The 19,622-nt window shown below is 44.9% G+C and overlaps 1 protein-coding gene and 1 non-coding gene across 6 annotated transcripts in view; both read right to left on the bottom strand.

Annotated features, from left to right (window-relative positions):
• Positions 1-6,471: 6,471 nt before the first annotated feature.
• MFSD4A (major facilitator superfamily domain containing 4A) overlaps positions 6,472-19,622 on the bottom strand; it is a 33,581-nt gene continuing 20,430 nt past the window's right edge. For 3 of the 5 annotated variants that reach the window (XM_078004489.1, XM_001093314.5, XM_078004501.1), the window contains 4 exons: positions 16,858-17,005; positions 11,537-11,607; positions 10,138-10,258; positions 6,472-8,976 (listed from right to left, as the gene is read on the bottom strand). In XM_078004489.1, the coding sequence (XP_077860615.1) occupies positions 8,921-8,976; positions 10,138-10,258; positions 11,537-11,607; positions 16,858-17,005 (396 nt within the window). In that variant the 3' untranslated portion in view covers positions 6,472-8,920. Of the gene's footprint in view, positions 8,977-10,137; positions 10,259-11,536; positions 11,845-16,082; positions 17,006-19,622 lie in introns of those variants that run through there. The other 2 variants (XR_013418205.1, XR_013418206.1) reach the window with 2 other exon arrangements.
• LOC114674911 (U6 spliceosomal RNA) lies at positions 14,200-14,306 on the bottom strand. The gene has a single exon (XR_003726008.2). It is a non-coding gene; the product is annotated as a U6 spliceosomal RNA (small nuclear RNA).

Genomic DNA, 19,622 nt, shown 5'->3' with positions numbered 1-19,622 from the left:
TTCAGGGGTGGGAATGCCATATATTGGTGTTAATCACTTGGCACTTTCTTGGGCACCAATATTAGCACTGTTTGATTTTTAATAACTGGAAGCACTTAATTATTTTTGTTTAATTTCAACTTAAGGATATTGAGGGTCAGGGAAGTAAGGTTTATTTCTTGTTTATGTTTTCTGGAATTTATAGGGTGTTTGTAGAAGGGATAAATGGGTTACCTAATGAGCCGTTCCTCTGGGCTCTCTAAGGTATGCCCTTTTGGCTAGGATATTTTACAATAATTTGCAAGCTTTTAATATTGTGCTTTGTAAAAATTAACGATTTTTAAAAATAATTTGCAATTGATAGATTACACTTAAATTTTTAAAGTATCCAATTTTAAGTTTCTTTTCCATTTGGTCATTGTTGCTTATTGTCTATTGTGTAGGGGACACAATCCTAAGATATTTCATTGTTTTGTTTCTTGGGGCAGTATTAACCAGTGGCCTTTGTATGTACATTCATTGCTTACATTTATTGTTTATGTGGTAGAGTAGCATTTTTATGAACTTCCCTGTTCAGTATTAGTGAAATTAACAGATGCATATATGTAAAGATAGAAAAGAAATGAATACAATTAATTTTTTATTTGTTGAGTCCTATTTATTTGTTTTGGCCCTGGATCTTTTCTAATCACAATTATATTTCTTTACTTTTGCCTTTGAGCATTTTCATTTATCTTTGTGGGCAGGGAAGATTAAATATGAATTCAGTCCAGTCATTTTGTTACCGGTTGGCTTTAGTTTGAGGCAAGTAAAAATTTTTGATTAAAACTTAGAATTACGCCCTTGCTTTATCAAATAATCAAATTGGCTAAAAAATGAGGGTATGTAACTTTTCATTTTGAAGAACAAACCAGTAATTTTTCATGAGCCCTACTCGATCTTCTTTTAAGAAGACCTTCCTAAGAGACAATTAGGGATGAGTTTGATTAATGGGAAATAACTCTAGGTTAGATTATTTTAAATTTCATACACCCAGTGATTTAAACACAGTGGCAGTTTGTGAACCATCAAGTATGGACGTCACTTAAAAATTAAAAGATGTTTAATAATAAACTCTTAATTTTCATTCCACCAATCTGTAATTCAGAAGAAAAGCATATGTCTGCCATGGGACTATTGCAGTGCGTTCCATCAGTGTTAACACAGGACAGATGTGTTATTTTATGTGTGTCTTAGTTTGGGATATGTGGTAGTAAGAACATGTCAAGAGTGCTTTCTTCAAACCTGTCAGCTCAACTGAGAAGACAATTACTTCATTGTTTATTTTTTCCCTTGTTTTATTGAAATCTATATCTCATATCCAGTATCTAACACTTTGTAGAGATACTTACATATAATGTAAGTGCATACCTACCCAAAGGAATGGATAAGTGTTAAAGTGTTACTAATAGCTTATCTTAGTTAATTTCAGCACAATTTACATTAGGGACACCTAAAAAGCACCTTCAGAGTATTAGAAGCACCTTTTTTTTTCTTTTTCCTAAAAAAGCAATTAAAATGGTCACTGCTAACATTTATTAAAATTCATATTAGTTGATGAAACAGCTGGAGGGAAGCTGCCATATCACCTAGCTAAGCAGTCTGACTTACCTGTTGGGAAACAAAGAGATACTGCTCTAAGATTGAGTAGGATGATTGTAGCTAGAGTCTTGAATTCTATCTGTATGTGGCAGAGAAACTTTATAGAGAGTGTAGAGGTGAGCAAAAGGATGCGAAAGCACTTTGAGGGCTTTATAATAATATGCTGCTTGAAAAATAAATGTGTAGTTGATACTCAAGTGCATCTCCAGACATAGTAAGGGGTTGCTCTGACCAATCAGGTGATCATTTTTTCTATCACTTCCCAGGTTTTATGCAAAAATTTTGTTAAATTCTATAATGGTGATATTATGCATCTTTTAGGAAAGATATACATTTTTAAAAATCTATTTTATGTAAACTGACAGAGGAATTTGCTTTGTATAATGCAAGCTGGCTTTACAAAAGCGCTGTAGCAAATTTACTACAAGTCTAAAAGTATACAGATATGTTAATAGATATATGTGCAACTAGATATGGACAGCAATTGTATTTTTTTAAATAAATATTTTTAACAAAATGATTTTCTGAATTGATTATTTATTTCCCTTCTCTCACATTCATTGAAGTGGTCTCTTTGCAGTCTCTGTATTACATTTTCATCCGTGCTAACTGTGGGTCAGGAAAGAGTTGTTTTCCCAATGGTTACCATTAAGATCTGGCCTTCAACAATTTGGTATGTATCTGCATTAAAATATTTAAAGTCTAGATTCAGATAGGTGTTGAACACGGGAGATTGTAAAATGATTGTAGACATAAAAGGAATTAAGAGAGAACTGAGTGGCTAGAAAAAATATTCACTATGCGAAATCTCTTATTTTACTTGAAAAATTTGTTTACATTCAAAAAGAGTTTTTAAAAATTTAATCAGCTGGGTGCAGTGGCTCACACCTGTAATCCCAGCACTTTGGGAGGCCAAGGCGGGTGGATCACCTGAGGTCAGGAGTTTGAGACCAGCCTGGCCAACATGGTGAAACCCCATTTCTACTAAAAATCCTCCCAAAATTAGCCAGACGTGGTGGGGTGTGCCTGTAGTCCCAGCTATTTGAGAAGCTGAAGCAGAAGAATCACTTGAATCTGGGAGGCAGAGGTTGCAGGGAGTTGAGATCACACCACTGCACTCCAGCATGGGTGACAGAGCAAGACCCTATCTCAAAAAAAAAAAAAAAAAAAAATTAGAGGCTTTTATCTAGCCCTTGTAAAAAGCAATTTAGACTTCACTTAGCAAATTAAATTAGGCTTTTTCAGAATTGGGTCAAAATAATATACGTAAGGGAAAGTGGGTTGTTTTGTTTTGAGACGGAGTTTTGCTCTTGTTGCCCAGGCTGGAGTGCAGTGGCACGATCTCGGCTTGCCGCAACCTCCACCTCCTGGCTTCAAGCGATTCTCCTGCCTCAGCCTCCTGAGTAGCTGGGATTACAGGCATGTGCTACCACACCCAGCTAATTTTGTATTTTTAGTAGAGACGGGGTTTCACTATGTTGGTCAGGCTGGTCTCAAACTCCTGACCTCAGGTGATCTGTCCGCTTCGGCCTTCCTAAGTGCTAGGATTACAGATGTGAGCCACCGCACCCAGCCCAAAAGTGGGGTGTATAGGTGGCAAAATGACGGCAGAGAGAGCTGTTTCATATCTCTAAATGAAAATCACAGGAGGATAGAGTGACAGATTGTTCTGGGGCAAAGGGGGCAGTTCACTACCCTGGTGAAATGGGTGCAATGTCCCTTTGGTTGGTGGGTCAGTCAGCATGTGGGGCACAGTGAGGAGTGCTGCATGCTCCTAACACACTGCTCTCAGAGTATCACCTGCGACGGCAGCCCCATGAGGCAAAATCAGTTTGGGAAATGGGTTCTTCACAGAAGTTCAAAAGGGATTTCAGAATATAAAGAGTGCCAAGCCCTTCAGTTAAAAAGTCTGTTTAGGCTGTGCGCGGTGGCTCATGCCTGTAATCCTAGCCCTTTGGGAGGCCAAGGCAGGTGGATCACGAGTTCAGGAGATCGAAACTATCCTGGCTAACACAGCAAAACCCCGTCTCTACTAAAAATACAAAAAATTAGCTAGGCGTGGTGGTGGGTGCCTGCAGTCCCAGCTACTTGGGAGGCTGAGGCAGGAGAATAGCGTGAACCCAGGAGGCGGAGCTTGCAGTGAGCCAAGATCGTGCCACTGTACTCCAGCCTGGGCGACAGAGCGAGACTCCATCTCAAACAAAAAAAAGCCTGTTTAAGTCACCACCGTTTTCTAACCTTTCTGACTGTTGACACTTCTTTTGAGAAGCCTGTTTTGCAAGCACTTTCTGTGTTTCATAGTTGCAGTTAATGACAAACTAATACCCTAATATTGGGTAATTTCCCAGGGTTGGCATTATCAGGTAGGAGATAATAAGTAACAGTTATATGATTTTACACTGATTGTTGCTACAAAACACTGTACTTACTGGAGGACATCTTGTAACTGCAGGGGGTCAATGAAAATGACTTCATTTTATTAAATGAAACAGAAGTGGGCCGGGTGCAGTGGCTCATGCCTGTAATCCCAGCACTTTGGGAGGCTGAGGCGGGCAGATCACTGGAGGTCAGGAGTTGGAGACTAGCCTGACCAACAGGTGAAACCCTGTCTCTACTAAAAATACAAAATTAGCTGGGCATGGTGGTGCATGCCTGTAATCCCAGCTACTTGGGAGGCTAAGACAGGAGAATCGCTTGAACCCGGGAGGCGGAGGTTGCAGTGAGCCAAGATCACGCCATTGCACTCCAACCTGGGCAATGTGACCACAAAATTTATATCTTCAGCCTTGACTTCTCTTTTAAACTCTAGACTTCTATATCTAACAGCCTTCTTGACATCCAAGATTGCATCATAAGATGATCATGTCCAAAATAGAACTCTAAATGTCTCCCCATGGCATTCCAGAGTTAAATGGCTTCATCATGTATCCAGTTACTTAGGTCAGATTCCTTCAGGTCATCCTTGATTCTTTTTTTGTTGGTTTGAGACGGAGTTTCACTCTTGTCACCCAGGCTGGTGCGCAATGGCGTGATCTTGCCTCACCGCAACCTCTGCCTCCCAGGTTAAACCGGTTCTCCCACCTCAGCCTCCCAAGTAGTTGGGATTACAGGCGCCTGCCACCACACCCGGCTAATTTTTGTATTTTTAGTAGAGACAGGGTTTTGCCATGTTAGCCAGGCTGGTCTCGAACTCCTGACCTTAGATGATCCATCTGATTCGGCCTCCCAAAGTGCTGGGATTACAGGCATGAGCCACCGTGCCTGGCTCATCCTTGATTCTTATCTTTCTCACCCTACACCCAATCCATCAGCAAATTCTGTCAGTTTCACCTTCAAAATATTGCTTGAATCCAGTCACTTTCACCACTTCCGTTGCTATCTACATTTCCAAGCCACCATTATTTTTTCGGTCTATTGCAGTTCCATGCTTGCCCCACAGTCTCTTTTCCATAGCAATCAGTGATACTTCACATATGTAAATCAGATCGTGTCATTTGCCTGCTCACAACTCTCCCAGTCATCTTATATCACTCAAAAAAACCTCTACACATACCATGACTTACAAGATCTGGCCTGTAGCAACCACTCCCACTTGTTCTGTGTGACTCTTCCTCACTGCAGTTGAGCCATACCAGCCTACTTGCTGTTCCTCCAGTACCATAAGCATATTCCAGCCTAAGGCTCTTGTACTTGCTGTGTCCCCTGCCTGATAGGATGTTTTCACATACTTGGATAGCTTGGTCGTACATATCATTTAGTTTTCTACACAAATAGGACCTCCTTAGAAAGGCCTTCCAGAGCCTTCCAGAGCATCTCTCTCTCCTTTTTTTTTTTTTTTTTTTTTTTTTGAGACAGAGCCTCACCCTGTCACCCAGGCTGGAGTGCAGTGGCACAATCTCAGCTCACTGTAACCTCCACCTCCCGGGTTCAAATAATTCTCCCACTTCAGCCTCCCCAGTAGCTGGGATTACAGTCTACAGGTGTGTGCCACCACACCCAGCTAAATTTTGCATTTTTAGTAGAGATAGGGCTTTGCCATGTTTGCCAGGCTGGTCTTGAACTCCTGATCTCAGGTGATCTGCCCGCCTCAGCCTCCCAAAGTGTTGGGATTACAGGTGTGAGCCACTGCGCCTGGCCCCAGAGCATCTCTTGACATTCCCTATTCCTGCCCCCCTTCCCTGCTGTATGTTTCTTTGTGGTGCTACATTATCCCTCACCCTGTGGCATGTTACATAATTTGTTTGCTGTCTGTATGTCTTCACCTGCGGTATAATCCCTGTGAGGCAGGGACTTCTGTCTCAGTCACCACTGTATGTCTGTACCTAGATTAGTGCGTTGAACATAGCAGGTGCTTAACAAATCCTTTTTGACTGAATAAATGAAATTCACTCTAAAAGAACTCTATGTCACTGTGTCTTCTTTTAGTGAATCAGATGTGCCTGATGGGTTAGATTTCCATACACAAGTAGCAGAGGGAAATCTGAAAACGTTGATTCCACAGGATTCTGAAATGTCCAAATTCCTGAAAGGAAGTTGAGGAAGAAAGTCCTACTTGTGTAACTGATTGAGAAGTGTGTGGTGTAAGAATCAGTCTGCCTTTTCCTTATTCTGATTTTATGTAATAGGGAATAGTAGCACTCAGCCCTGCTATGAGAGGTTCTTCTTTTATTTAATTTTTTTTTCTTTTTTAAAAAAAATCAGTTTCCCTTGTGAGACAGTTTTCTTTCTTCTAAAATATAAGCCATATTAACTTATAGTATGAGAGAGACCTGTCTCTGGGAACATCAGGCCATTTGTTTCTGAGTTTATACAAGAGGATCAATTGTTCTTCGTAATGGATAACACACTTAGTAAGTTGAAATGTTTTATTTTAGGAAAGGTACTCTTAGATTTGTTTTAATGTTGTTTTCTGTATTAACAAATTAGTCACAATCAACTTCGATATAGCCATTGATTCTTCTTTCTAAGTCTGTATAAAAAGGATATTTTCTTGAAAAACCGCAATAAAAATACAACTGCTTTTTCATTGCCCAGGTCAGTCACTCGCTACAGTCAGACTGCATTTAAATTAGACTGGCATCTAATACTTCTGAGTATTTACAAACATAATTAAAACTATACTCCTAGACCACCAGCTTTCAAAAAAGTTGGATCTGCTTGACTTGCAATAAATATGTACCAAACATGAATAATTTCTAAGCTGCTTATGAAGAGGTTTTAAAAATTACTAACATTTATTAAGCAGTTTCTGTGTCAGGCATATTGTGAGTGCTTTATACAGATTCGCTTAATTTTTTCAGAATTCCATTGAGGTAGGGTAGGTACTTTTAGAAATGCCATTTTACATGTGAAAAGTGAGGTTGGAAGAGCCTCAGTAACCTGCCCAGGGCCACACAGCTAGAAGGTGAGCCAGTGCTTGAGCCACGTTTCTCTTTCCAGCCAGATTCTCAGCACTCAGCTGTGCTGCTGTTGGTCACAGCTGGCTGACTGGACCAGGAAGAACTTTTTAGTGTCAGGCATGTGAATCACAGCACTTGGGACAGGTTACCAAGAACCATGATCACTTAATTTTTATATTTATACATGTACATTTGTATATACATAGAGAAGGTGCAGGCAAAACCATTTTACAGTTACTCTAACAGCCATTTGCTACTGCCAACAGTCTCAGGACTGATCCCTGTCTAAAGCTGGCAAGTTTACATTCTCCTTGTATCACTGCAGGATTTGCTCTGGACAGAAGCGGTAACTCCTGAACAAATTCTGCTTTCAGTCTACTACTGCACAGCTTGAATTGTTCAGTATGCCCAGCTTTTTGTGAAAGAAAAGGCCTTGCCATGGTATAAAGAGTTTTTTTCCCCCTATAAAAGATGTAATATTTTTGGCCGGGTGCAGTGGCTCACGCCTGTAATCCCAGCACTTTGGGAGGCCGAGGCGGGCAGATCATGAGGTCAGTGAGATAGAGACCATCCTGGCTAACATGGCGAAACCCCGTCTCTACTAAAAATACAAAAAATTAGCTGTGCGTGGTGGCATGTGCCTGTAGTCCCAGCTACTCGGGAGGCTGAGGCAGGAGAATCGCTTGAAACTGGGAGGCAGAGGTTGCAGTGAGCTGAGATCACGCCACTGCATTCCAGCCTGGGCGACAGAGTGAGACTCCGTCTCAAAAAAAAAAAAAAACAAAAAAAAGATGTATCATTTTCATTAGGTATTTTCAGAAATTCTTAGTGCTGTTTCTGTATCTTTTATATGCTAGTCAGTGTCAGTAAAGAAAAATGGAACATCCATCTCCTTCTCCCGGGCGATTTCTGGACCAGTTAGCCTTGATTACTAGCAGTGGTATGCTGGTAAATGTTTAAACACTGGCTCTCTGGGATCTGTAGCTTTTGCCAGTATCCATGCTAACACTCCCACCTGGCTGATTGCAGGCTACCAACATGCTATCACCAAGAGTGGGGTTGGACAAGGTGCACAGTAGCACACCATCATACATAGTAATTCCACCACACAGGCACCATGGACAGAAATTACCTCAAGAGCAGCAAGATAAAATTAGGAAGTGATATGCTTTGAATATTTATTACCTTTGTTTTAAATGTAATTGATTTAATTATAAGTTTGTATGATTTGATTTTTAATAATGGCTGCATTTAATAACCAGCTGTCAACATGAAAATTTTACAATCAGCTTTTCTAAGCTGGTATGAGCTAGCTTAGCATACCACTACATTAGTATACCAAAGAGAGCAAGATTCAACTTCTCCTTTTAGTGTCTGAGAATATAGATAAGCTATTGATGTCTGCAGCGGGAATTTAAGGGACTTTGGACTATTAAGTGAAAAGCACAAAAATCCTTTGAGCATGCCAGAGAATAACTTGCAGCTTGTTTTGCTTAAATTGAAATATATCTACATATAGCAATGATCGTGGAGCTTTACAATTTCAACCTATTTTTACAAACTTCAATGAAGAATGATCTCAAACCCAGAGTATGGTCCATGCATGAGGTGACAAATGGAGTGAAGCACGTGGCTGTCTCCTTCCTTCCCATCTGGGTATCTGGACAGCTCTTACCAACAGTCTGAACCAGGGAAGAAGGTAACTTGAGAAGCCAGGTAAATTTCTAATGATTTTGACCAGGTACCAGGACCCAATTTAATTTCCTCTACCCAACCAAGTTTTAGTGGAGAAGACTAACGGTCAATGAGAGCGCCTCCACCACCACCCAGCTTTCTGAAACAGTATGGTCGTGCTGGTGATCAAGAGGCTGAAAGTCTTCTCTTGCCTCCTTCACCCAGTTTTACCTCTGGTAGCACTCAGAGTTTTCCATTGCAATTGATCTGTCTTGGGTAGGAACTACAAAAGAAAAACAAAACAAACAGGTAGCATGTTTCAGCAGCTCTGATGAGATGCAGTGATGATTCATTCTGAGAACTTACCCAGTCTGTTTGTTTCTCTGCCATTCTGTGGCTCTAGAGGGAGCAAAGTGAAAAGTCAGACCCCCTAGTTCTGGCGAACAGTTGGTGGAGGCAGTTTCCTGAGACTACTGTCTAGGGCTTGGGGAATGTGTCTGTCTCCCATGAGTAAGGAACCCATTAAGTGTTACTCATTTAATATTCAGTAAATATTAATTGAATGTAGGTCTTCAATGAAACTCTGCACTGTGGGAACCAGTACTGCTGTCTCAGAAGTGAGGCTCTAGTTAGTGCTGTTTTGGGGGCCACCTTTCCTTCTGGGCCTTTGTACTGAGTGTTTAGAGGATGGATATGTTAACCCACTGAGAGCAGATGGTGGATGCCTGTTCCTTTAGTCTTTTCATGATTATTTTGCTTTTTATAGAGAGGACAAAGTCTCTGCCTGGGCACCTTCTCTTTAAGAACTGGCTTTGCACACAGCCGATACAGTCCCTGGGCACTTTGAAAGCAGTGGGCAAAAGGGCAGGTAAGGGCTCAGGGTTATGAAAATAGCTTTGGGACTCCCCCTGCCTGGGGTCTCTAGAAGGGAGACTATTCTTAGGAGTTGTCTCTGCCCTGAAGGAGGCTTTCTTTGCTACTTGGCCTGAAGGACTTCTTTTTGAAAAAAACATTTGGACTAGAATCAAAATCCTGAACTGCAAAGAGATGGCCAATTAGGCCGTTGGGCTGAGTTCCAGCCAAGGAGTCAGGCTCTGCCTTTCAGTGCCCTGAACAGGCTGGAAAGAGATTCTTGGCTCATGGTTCCGTGGTATGGTGGGATGCAGGAAGCCAAGTTCCCAATCCATGCCCCTCTGCTAATGGAGAAACCATGAGTCAGCTGACCCAGCTCTCGCCTATCTTAAGAGTCCAGCGCAGACAATCGTATGGAAAGCAGGAAGAGGGGAAAAGGAAGCTGTAGAAAAATAAACATTTCCTTGCATTTTACTTGGAACAGAGCAGCGTTTCTGGCACGTTAAGATCCATAGCATGTCCCCTGTTTCCCCCCACCCCCCGCCCCCGCTCTGTTTTCCTCCTCTTGTGTAGAAACAGATTCTTTCCTTACCTGATGGGAGTCCAGGGTGCATCCTGTGGAAAAACAGGAGCAAGATATAGAAGGTAAAAGCCAGGCAACCAAAGATCACGCCACAGACCAGGAAACTATAGCTGCCCTGAGCCTGGAATATCTGCCAAAGGGGAAAACACAGAGACACAGACCATTAAAACTTCATGTGGAAGGCGTATTGGAGGAAGCAGCCTTCTCCATCCTTGGCTGGTTTTTCAGTCAAGTTGAGGCCCGTCACACCAAGAGATGGAATCACGGGGAGGAGGGAGACCGTGGCCTTATTTCAAGTTATGTGTCTGGAGAAGGCAGAAGTCTTGCTCTAAGGCAGGGGCTGGACCTCGTGACCCCCTGCAGTCCCTTGGCAGCTCTGTGTTCTGGAACCTTCTGACAATCTCTATCATCACTGAAATTTCAGTCATACTAGGTACTTCTATACCCATAAGCCCTAACCAGAACTTTGCAAAGGATATATTGTTTTAATCTTTTATTATGAGAATTTAAAACATGTTAAAGTAGTATATGGAGCTCCAACGAACCCATCACTCAACTTTAGCAGTCAGCACCAGTTTCATCTGTGGCCTTGCGCTTCTTTTCTGCACTAGGTTACACTAAAGCAAGTCCCAGACATCATGTCATTTCAATGAGGAGGGTATGGTGAGATGTAGCTCTTTCTCTCCCTCCAGCAGGGCAAAAGAGGAGGAAAGGAGAATTGAGTCACGATGAGGGAGATTTTGGAGGCTGAAAGATCTAGATGTGAGGTCCTCTCTGTCAGTTACTAGAAGTGTGATTCACCTAGGGCAAGTTGCTAAATTCATCTGAGTTTCCATATCCTCTGTTGTAAAAAGGGGAATAATCTACATTATAGTATTCAATAAAAAGTAGATGTTAGGTTTTTTGTTTTTTTTTTCCTGGTGAACAAATGAAACATGGGTAGATTTGAAGAGAACTGGAAGAGTTGGCCTTCTCGGTCAGGGCCGGAGTTGGGCAGGAAGCCGGGCCCTCTGCAGTGCGGCCAGAGGCTGTGAGAGGTGGGGTAGGGAGTGGTGGGTTCCGAAGGGATGGAAAAAGAACTCTGACTGCAGTTCCAACCCATCTCAGGCTCTGAGAGCTAAATAGCATTCCCACGGGCCACCTCTGGCTCCGCTCCCAGACATGGCTTGTGTTTGCTTTGGACTTTTCCATGCATCCGTTCACATCTCCAGATCCCACATATGGAGACTCAGCTCTCAGGACTGGCTTGGAAACGGAAACAGGTAACGCCGGCACAGGGGCCCTGCTGGCTTTGCAGGAGACTCAGGAAAGGGACAGTTTGAGTTCAGAAGGCGGCTATTTGCATCTTCTCACCTGTCAGAGGAGTGCTCCCCAAATGCTCCCCTCGCCCTTAAAGGTCCCCACATACCGAACCAACCAGCATCTGTAGCACCATCTCGCCAACTCCTGCCCCTGTCACCAGCACTGTGGTTGCACAGCCTAACAAAAAGAGAAGGTTTGGTTTGGTAAAGGCAAGTTAAGGAGACAGAAGTCAGTGTTACAGTCCAGGTTCTTGGCCAGGCGCAGTGGCGTATGCATTTTGGAAGGCACATCCTAGCACTTTAGGAGTCAGAAGTGAGAGGATCTTTTGAGGCCAGGAGTTCAAGACCAGTCTGAGCAACATCACAAGACTTCGTCTCTACAAAAAGTAACTTTTTAAAAAATTAGCCAGGAATGGTGGTGTGCACCTGTAGTCCCAGCTACTTGGGAGGCTATGGTGGGAGGATCCCTTGAGCCCATGAGCTGGAGGCTGCAGTGAGCCATGATCGCACCACTGCATTCCAGCCTGGGTGACAGAGTGAGACCCTCTCAAAAAAGGGGGAGGAAAAAAAAAAGCAAACTTAGGTTGCTTCTGGGAAACCTCTGGAAGATGGCATGGTGGAAAGGACTACTTTGGATTTCTCAGACATGAGCCTGTAACTTTGCTTTGGGAATGCCGAGGTCTTACTGTCATTTTGTCCCTTCCTTGTTCTGAAACCTTCAATTGCTCATCACTCTCTCAGGGTAGATCCCATCTTGCTTAGCCCTGGCATTCAGCACCATTCCCATTCTGACTGCTACCTACCTTTCTAGAAAGATTTCTTGATATCCTGAGACTCGCCCTCTGGTGCAGGCAGACTGGTGTCTTCGCTGTCCTGGCATTGCACTGACCAGCCATACGCTTTCATGAGTCTGGCAGCATGGCGCAGACCTTCAGAGCCCAAGCTTCAGAGTCAGATGGGTTCAAAGTCACATAGCCATGTGACCTTAAACAAGTTCCCTAACTTCTCTAGGCCTTGGTTTCCTTCTCGGTAAGATGGGCTTCACACATCCTTCACAGAGTTACTGTGTGGGTAACTCTGATGTAAGACATGCCAAGAGCCCGGCATAGGACTGGCACACAGTAAACTCAAAACCAGCCCAACTCTCTGCCCAAGCCCTTCAGCACTGCCTTCAGGATGAAGGCCAAGGGCTTTCATGTGGTTGCAAAGGGCCCTTTAGACTCTGCCCCTGCTGACAGCTCAGGCTTCTCTCTCCCCCTGCAACCCCCATACTCTCACCTCCAGGCCAACACACACCTTTACTCCCCACTGAACATTCCTCCTCCTCCTCTTTTCTGGTAAATTATCATTCACCTTTTTTTTTTTTTTTTTTGAGACAGAGTCTTGCTCTGTCACCCAGGCTGGAGTACAGTGCCTTAGCCTCCCAAGAAGCTGGGATTATAGGCATGCACCACCACACCCGGCTAAGTTTTGTATTTTTAGTAGAGATGGGGTTCCATCATGTTGGCCAGCTGGTTCCCATTCATCTTTTAGGTCCTAGTTTTGACTTCCATCAGTAATGTTCCTCCCTGGTCCCCAAGCCTGGATGGGTTGCTTCTCTGTGCTGTGCTATCACCCTACACCTGCTCTCACCACACTGTGTTGACCAGCCAGCCCTCCCCACAAGGCTGGAAGCCCAGAAGAGGATGGCCATGCCTTGTCATATAGATCACTGGCATAAACCAGTGCTTGTTAGTAGCACAGCAGCTAACACATAGTAGACACTTTTTTTTTTTTTTAATAAAATGGTTGTCATCTGTCTACTCTGGACTTCATGTTCCTTTTAGCTCGTTCAGTCTCACTTATGTTCAGACTTGTCTCTGTGCCTTTGCTCTCATTCTGTTCACTGCCCCACCCTGCCCAGGAATGCCTTTCCATTTTCCTCTCTGCTTTTCTAGATTCTGGGCCAGCTCACATCCCATCCCCTCTATGAAGCTACTTTTATTTAAATCAACACTGCCCCCTCACTCCCTTCCCTGAATTCCAGTAGCACCCAACTGTCTGTTCCACTCATTTGTTTAAGAAACTGAGGACCACTGGGTTCTGTGCTAACCACTGAGGATGCTCAGGTGAATACTAAGAGTTAACAAGACATTGAGTGCCTGTGAGCCAGCTTCGATGCTAAGTCAAAAGCTTTACATTTTTTCTGATTCACAAAACAATCATAAAAGGCAGGTATTTGCATCCTTATTTTACAGATGAGAAAACTGAGGCTCAGAGAGGGGAAGGAAGTGAAACTGCACAAGGTCATAAAGCCGGTAACTCTGGAGGCAGGACTGCCAGGTGTGCAGTTGCCTGCACAGCCCATGCTCTTACCCTTGTCCCTTGCTGGGGTCATGTTGTCTAGGAGAAGAAGCAGATAACATAGGTACAAAAGTCTTGAGATGGGTCAAACATGAGAGACAGGGGCAACGTCAAAGGGCACAAAGGGGAGGCACACCTTTCCAGTGGGGATCAGAGGGGCTTCCTGGAGGGGGATGCTTCCTGCAGTTGGGTCTGGAAGGAAGAGCAGGCAGATAAAGGGGCGAGATGGAGCGGGGAGGACGTTCCAGGCAGAGGGTTCACCACGTGCCAAAGCAGGCAGGTACAGAACAGTTTTTGTGCTATCAGGGAATAGCATGTAATTTGTGGCTAGGATGCAGGCTTCGAGGGGAAGCAGGGAGAGAGAAGGTTGGAGAGAAAGACGCTCCATAGGTAGATCTGGAGGTTGTGATCAGCTCTATTTTCTGGGTTTTTTGGGGAACACTTCACATATTTGCATGTCATCCTTGAACAGGGGCCATGCTAATCATCTCTGTGTTGGTCCAAGTTTAGTACATGTGCTGCTGAAGTAAGCACAGCCCTGTTTTACCGTGTGGAGGGTGGCTTAGTACATGGTCCTCACCTCTGGCTGCACAGTAGAATCACCCAGCAGCTCTGGGTCAGTTGCATCAGACTCAGAGGTAAGGCCCAGTCACTGGGTTTTGGTACCAGAGCTCCAGGTGATTTTAACGTTCAGCCAGCTGGGTTAGATGGAGGCAAGACTGAAGACAAGGAGACAAGTCAAGACCCATCAAAGAAGGGATGGAGGTGATTAGAACTTGGAAAAAGCTGGGTACCATTAACTAGTCCAAGCAGGTCAATGAAGATAAAGCCCTTAAATTAGGCAGGGACAGTAAGAAATGAAGAGAATGGATTTGAGTGATCATTTGCAGGCGAATCAATCAATATCACTTTTTTTTTTTTTGAGACGGAGTCTTGCTCTGTCATCCAGGCTGGAGTGCAATCTCAGCTCTCTGCAACCTCCACCTCCTGGGTTCAAGCGATTCTCCTGCCTCAGCCTCCCAAGTAGCTGGGATTACAGGTGCCCGCCACCGCGCCTAACTAATTTTTGTATTTTTAGTAGAGACGGGGTTTCACCATGTTGGCCAGGCTGGTCCCAAATTCCTGACTTCAAGTGATCTTCACGCCTCAGCCTCCCAAAGTGCTGGGATTACAGGCGTGAGCCACCGCACCTGGCCTCATTTATCATTATTAAGCTCTAACATTTGTTGATCACCTAAAACTCTTGAGTTTTGCTGTGTGACATGTGATAGCTACCTTATTTCATTACTTCATTTATTCCCTTGATTCTTGGAGACTGACGGGCGAGGGAGGAGTCTGAGGGCTCCTGGGCCCTCGCCCGTGGGAGCTGGGTGCGTGGCTGTCCTGTTGTTAGGACAAGCGGCAGGGAGAGGCTGTGTTTCCTTGGCCATGTCCTGTAGCGCCCAGCATGATGTCCTGAGTAGCAGAAAGACGGGTGAGTGAGGGGCTGCCTGGATGATGACTGGCTGATGCATTTTCTGCCCTCAGTTTTCACCATGGCCAGGATCTCTTCAGAGTCACGATGCAATGGAATTTATACCAGGTGTGCCCTGATTTGGGGGTGTTTCTCAGATGATGTATAGTACCCCCACTCAGAGGAGCCAGAAGCCAAAGAAACTCAGATGCACTTGAATCTCTAATTCACTCTCTCACAGGAATTGTCTTCTAAACTACAAATTAAACAGCGCAGAGAATGGTCTCACAAGCTCAGAAGGGATCTGGGAGGAAATGAACTGCTAAGAGGGTTATTTTCAGTTACTTTCACTTACTGCTTTAAACTATGCTTCTATTGTTTGAGGTTTTAGCAGTGAGCACATACGACTTATATAATAAAAAAAAATTCCATTTTGAAAACAAAACAAAAAGTGTGCAGCTTTATCATAGAAAAGATTTTATTCCTAACGACTGATGGTGATGTTATGTGCTAAAATTATCTGGGGCTTATCCCTCGATTTCAAGGATCCAGGCTGTGGATGACAGCTGGGTGCAGCTCTAACTGCCCTGACTCTCCCTGTACACCAACTTCCCCCACTCCTCTCTAAAGAAATTGCTCATCTTTTTTTTTTTTTTTTTTTTGAGACAGTCTCACTCTGTCGCCCAGGCTGGACTGCAGTGGCGCAATCTCAGCTCACTGCAACCTCCGCCTCCGGGGTTCACGCCATTCTCCTGCCTCAGCCTCCGAAGTAGCTGGAACTACAGGCACCCACCACCACGCCCGGCTAATTTTTTGTATTTTTAGTAGAGACGGGGTTTCACCGTGTTAGCCAGGATGGTCTCGATCTCCTGACCTGGTGATCTGCACGCCTTGGCCTCCCAAAGTGCTGGGATTACAGGCGTGAGTCACCACGCCTGGCCAGAAATTGCTCATCTTAATGCTGGTTTTCCAGCTTCTAGTGCGTCTCTGGTGATGTTCAAAACATAATTATTTTTAATTAACTCATTAAAAAAGAGATCTTTGCTATAGGCACTTGGGAGGCTAGGGAAAGGGGAGGGAGATTAGTAGAGAGAATTCGAGATTTCTGACATCAAAGAGGCTGTGTCACTCCTGAAACCAGATGTGGAGTCAGTGTTCTAATCCTCCATGTTTTTAACAACATCCACCACAGCCACGAGGCAGGCACGTACTGTTACTGAAAATTAGGTTACAAAATGCCTTTCCTATGCCATAACTTCTCCTGTGCATCTTTGCTTCTCTTTGAACTTGGCATTTCCAGCACATGCATATCGCACAAAATGTCAGCTGCAGGTCAGCAGACGTTACAATGGGCACAAAGCAGATAGAAAAAAGAAGCTTAACTGCTCTCTGTGGCCTGCAATCCCATCATTACGGGGATAATTTTGAATGGAGGGAGCCCAGCGGGTCAGAACGACCCCCGCTGTGAGCCTGCTCCCGCCAGAGTCAGGAGCGGGGCATTCATTTCTCCAGGGAGCTAGGGCAGCGTTCTCGCTGGGAGATGGTGCTGGCCTAGAAGAGCACAGAGAGGGTGCAGAGCGAGGCGGCGGCGCCCAGCTAGAGCGCGCCTCCTGGCTCGGGCCCGGCCCTCACCTTTGTACTGCAGCGAGTCCTCGGTGTAGGCCAGCATGCTGGGGAAGGTGCTGCTGAGAAACAGGCCCAGGCTTGCCGTCCCCACGAACAGAAAGACGACGTTGTAGGAGAAAATAAGCAGCACCAGGAACGTCACCACCACGCCGACCTGTCGCGGCAGAGGTGGAGGCGGTTAGGAATTGCGAAAAGCCGAGCATCCGTGCTGAGGAACCGCCAGGAGTCGGCGTCTCTTGACTCGGCGTTTCCTCTCTGGCCCCAGGAGCCCAGCTGTGTGACCCGCGCGCCACCCCGTGGACCGGGCGGGAACCGCAGTGTTCCCGGGACCGTTCTGACATCCGGAAGCAAGCGTGGAAAGGAGACTCCGCCTAGACATCTCCCCACCTAGACATCTCCCCACCTAGACATCTCCCCACCTAGACATCTCCCCTAACAGCTACGGCACACTCTGCGTAAGCGTTTGGCGACTGAGGACTACCTGTCCCCAAGGTCTCATCTGTAACCACGGGAACTCCACCCAAGCCAGTTTCATCAGCTCTCTCTGCCCTGCCAGCCCTGGGGGTAGGAGAGTCCTCTGTTTCTTTGTGAGAAGCTGCTTCTCTTCTGAAGGCCAAGAGTGCACAGACAGGAAGCCATCAGATAGCAGGGAAAAAGGGATGGTGGCAGCAGGGTCCCATCCTCTGGGAATCCTAGCCAGCTTCCCAGGGAGAGGGTCAGTGGCTCAGCTTGGCACCCTCAGATTTGACTCAGATTCCCATGGCAGATGCTAACCTATGATTGGAGACCCAGAAATCTTTTTTCTTTTCTTACCTTTTTTTTTTTTTTTTTTTTTTAGAGAGAGAGGGTCTCACTCTGTTGCCCAGGTTGGAGTACAGTGGTGCGATCTCAGCTCACTGCAGCCTCGACCTACAGGGCTCAAGCGTTCCTCCCACCTCAGCCTCCTGAGTAGCTGAGACTACAGGCACGTGCCACCACGCCTGCTAATTTTCTGTATTTTTAGTAGAGAAAGGATTTTGACATGTTGCCCAGGCTGGTCTTGAACTCCTGGGCTCAAGCAATCCATCTGCTTCAGCTTCCCAAAGTGTTGGGATTACAAGCATGAGCCCCCATGCCCGGACAAATCTTTCTAGTTCAGTCAAGGTCTCTGTCACTCAAGCATATTTTTGTTTATATAACCATATTTCTAAGTTCTTTAAACACGTTTTTATGTCTGCATTGAGTCACTTCTATGCAAGATGTATCTGGGAATAAACCCAGGCAGCACAAGATTTGGGGTCAGAAGACCCAGGTGGAAGTCCCGATGGTGTTTTTTACAGCTGTGGAACCCGGAAGTAGTTGATTGCTCTGATTCTTAACTTCCTAATCTGCAAAATAGGAATAGTTACAAAAGCCACACTAAAGAGTGGTGGTGAAATAATATAAATGAAGGGGCTCTGTAAACTGTGGTGCATCAGACAAATATGAGTCCTAGTGTTTCTCTGTGGGCTTTTCTTAGACATCTCAGGAGATAAGGATCTTCTATAGCAGCCTATGGCTTTGAGGTAAAAATCTCCTGGATGAGGACATCTGTTTATTTAAAAAGTAAGTACGGACTATAGAGCTAGGCAAGAAATCTCATCCAGCTCCCAACCCCTCCACTTCTGGGCATGCAGAAAGGAAAAGACTTTCGGAGAGTTGGGAGCCGATCCTGGGAGAGTTGCTCCAATTGGAAAATCAAAGGCGGTGCTCCTAATCCTTGAGGCTTTTACACTCCTCTAGCAGCCCTTCGGTCTCTGCCACAGGATCTGTTAGGTGGAAGGTGTTCTCGAGGCTCAGAGGCCTTACCCAGACAGACTTCCTGCCCTGGGGAGGGATCAACCACAAAACAGTGGCTGAAAGAGAGAAACACCTTCCCTTCACAATGGAAATGGAAAGACAAAAGACTTCTTTCATGCAGTAAAAATATGAAAGTAATAGCCTATCTGTGGTTCCAAAGGTCATGTCTTTCTTTGGCATGGAACATGGTCCCTGAGATCCATTTGTTCTTGCTGCCCCCTCTGCTCACTCTCTCAATGTTGAGGTGGCCCAGGATTCTATTCTGGCTCTTCCATATCCACAGTGCCCGGCTCCACGTTTCACCTGCCTCTACAGCAGGCGTGCTTACATCTATCCCTCTAGCCATGAGCTGTGTCCAGGACTCTGGACTTGCACCTAAAGTTGCCCCTTGGATATAGTCAGTCCCTGGATGACTAACCATGTGGCCCAAACTGGACTTTTAATTTCCTCTGCCAATCCTGTGAGAGCATCCCAGTCATGCAGTTGCTCAAGTCCTGTGTCTAAGGTCCTTGATTCCTCCCACACCTGGGTCAGCAGCAAGTCCTGTCCATACCACCTCAAAAAACATGTTCAATCTTTGCACCGCTCCAGATCCATCCAGACTACCCGCAACCCAACCGCCTCCCTCTTGTGCCTGGACTACAATAACAGACAGTGCATGCTTAACTCTTGCCAGCTACAGTCTGTTCTTCCACATAGAGTACACTTTTAAAATGCAGTGCAAGAGGCTGGAGATGGTGGTTCCTGTCTAATTCTACCACTTCGGTAGGCTGAGGCAGGAAGGATCGCTTGAGCCTAGGAGTTCGAGACCAGCCTGGGCAACATAGTGAGACCCTGTCTCTATAAAAAATAAATAAATAAATAAATTTTTAAAATGCAATGCAAGCTATGTTAGATGGAAATGTGAAACATCATGGGACGCTTGTATAAGTGCCGTTTACTTCATAGCATGA

Source organism: Macaca mulatta, chromosome 1 (assembly GCF_049350105.2).
Source record: "Macaca mulatta isolate MMU2019108-1 chromosome 1, T2T-MMU8v2.0, whole genome shotgun sequence".
Classification (NCBI taxonomy): Eukaryota; Metazoa; Chordata; class Mammalia; order Primates; family Cercopithecidae; genus Macaca; species Macaca mulatta.
The sequence above is the reverse complement of the archived record's forward strand: the minus strand, read 5'-3'. Positions and strand labels throughout refer to the sequence as shown.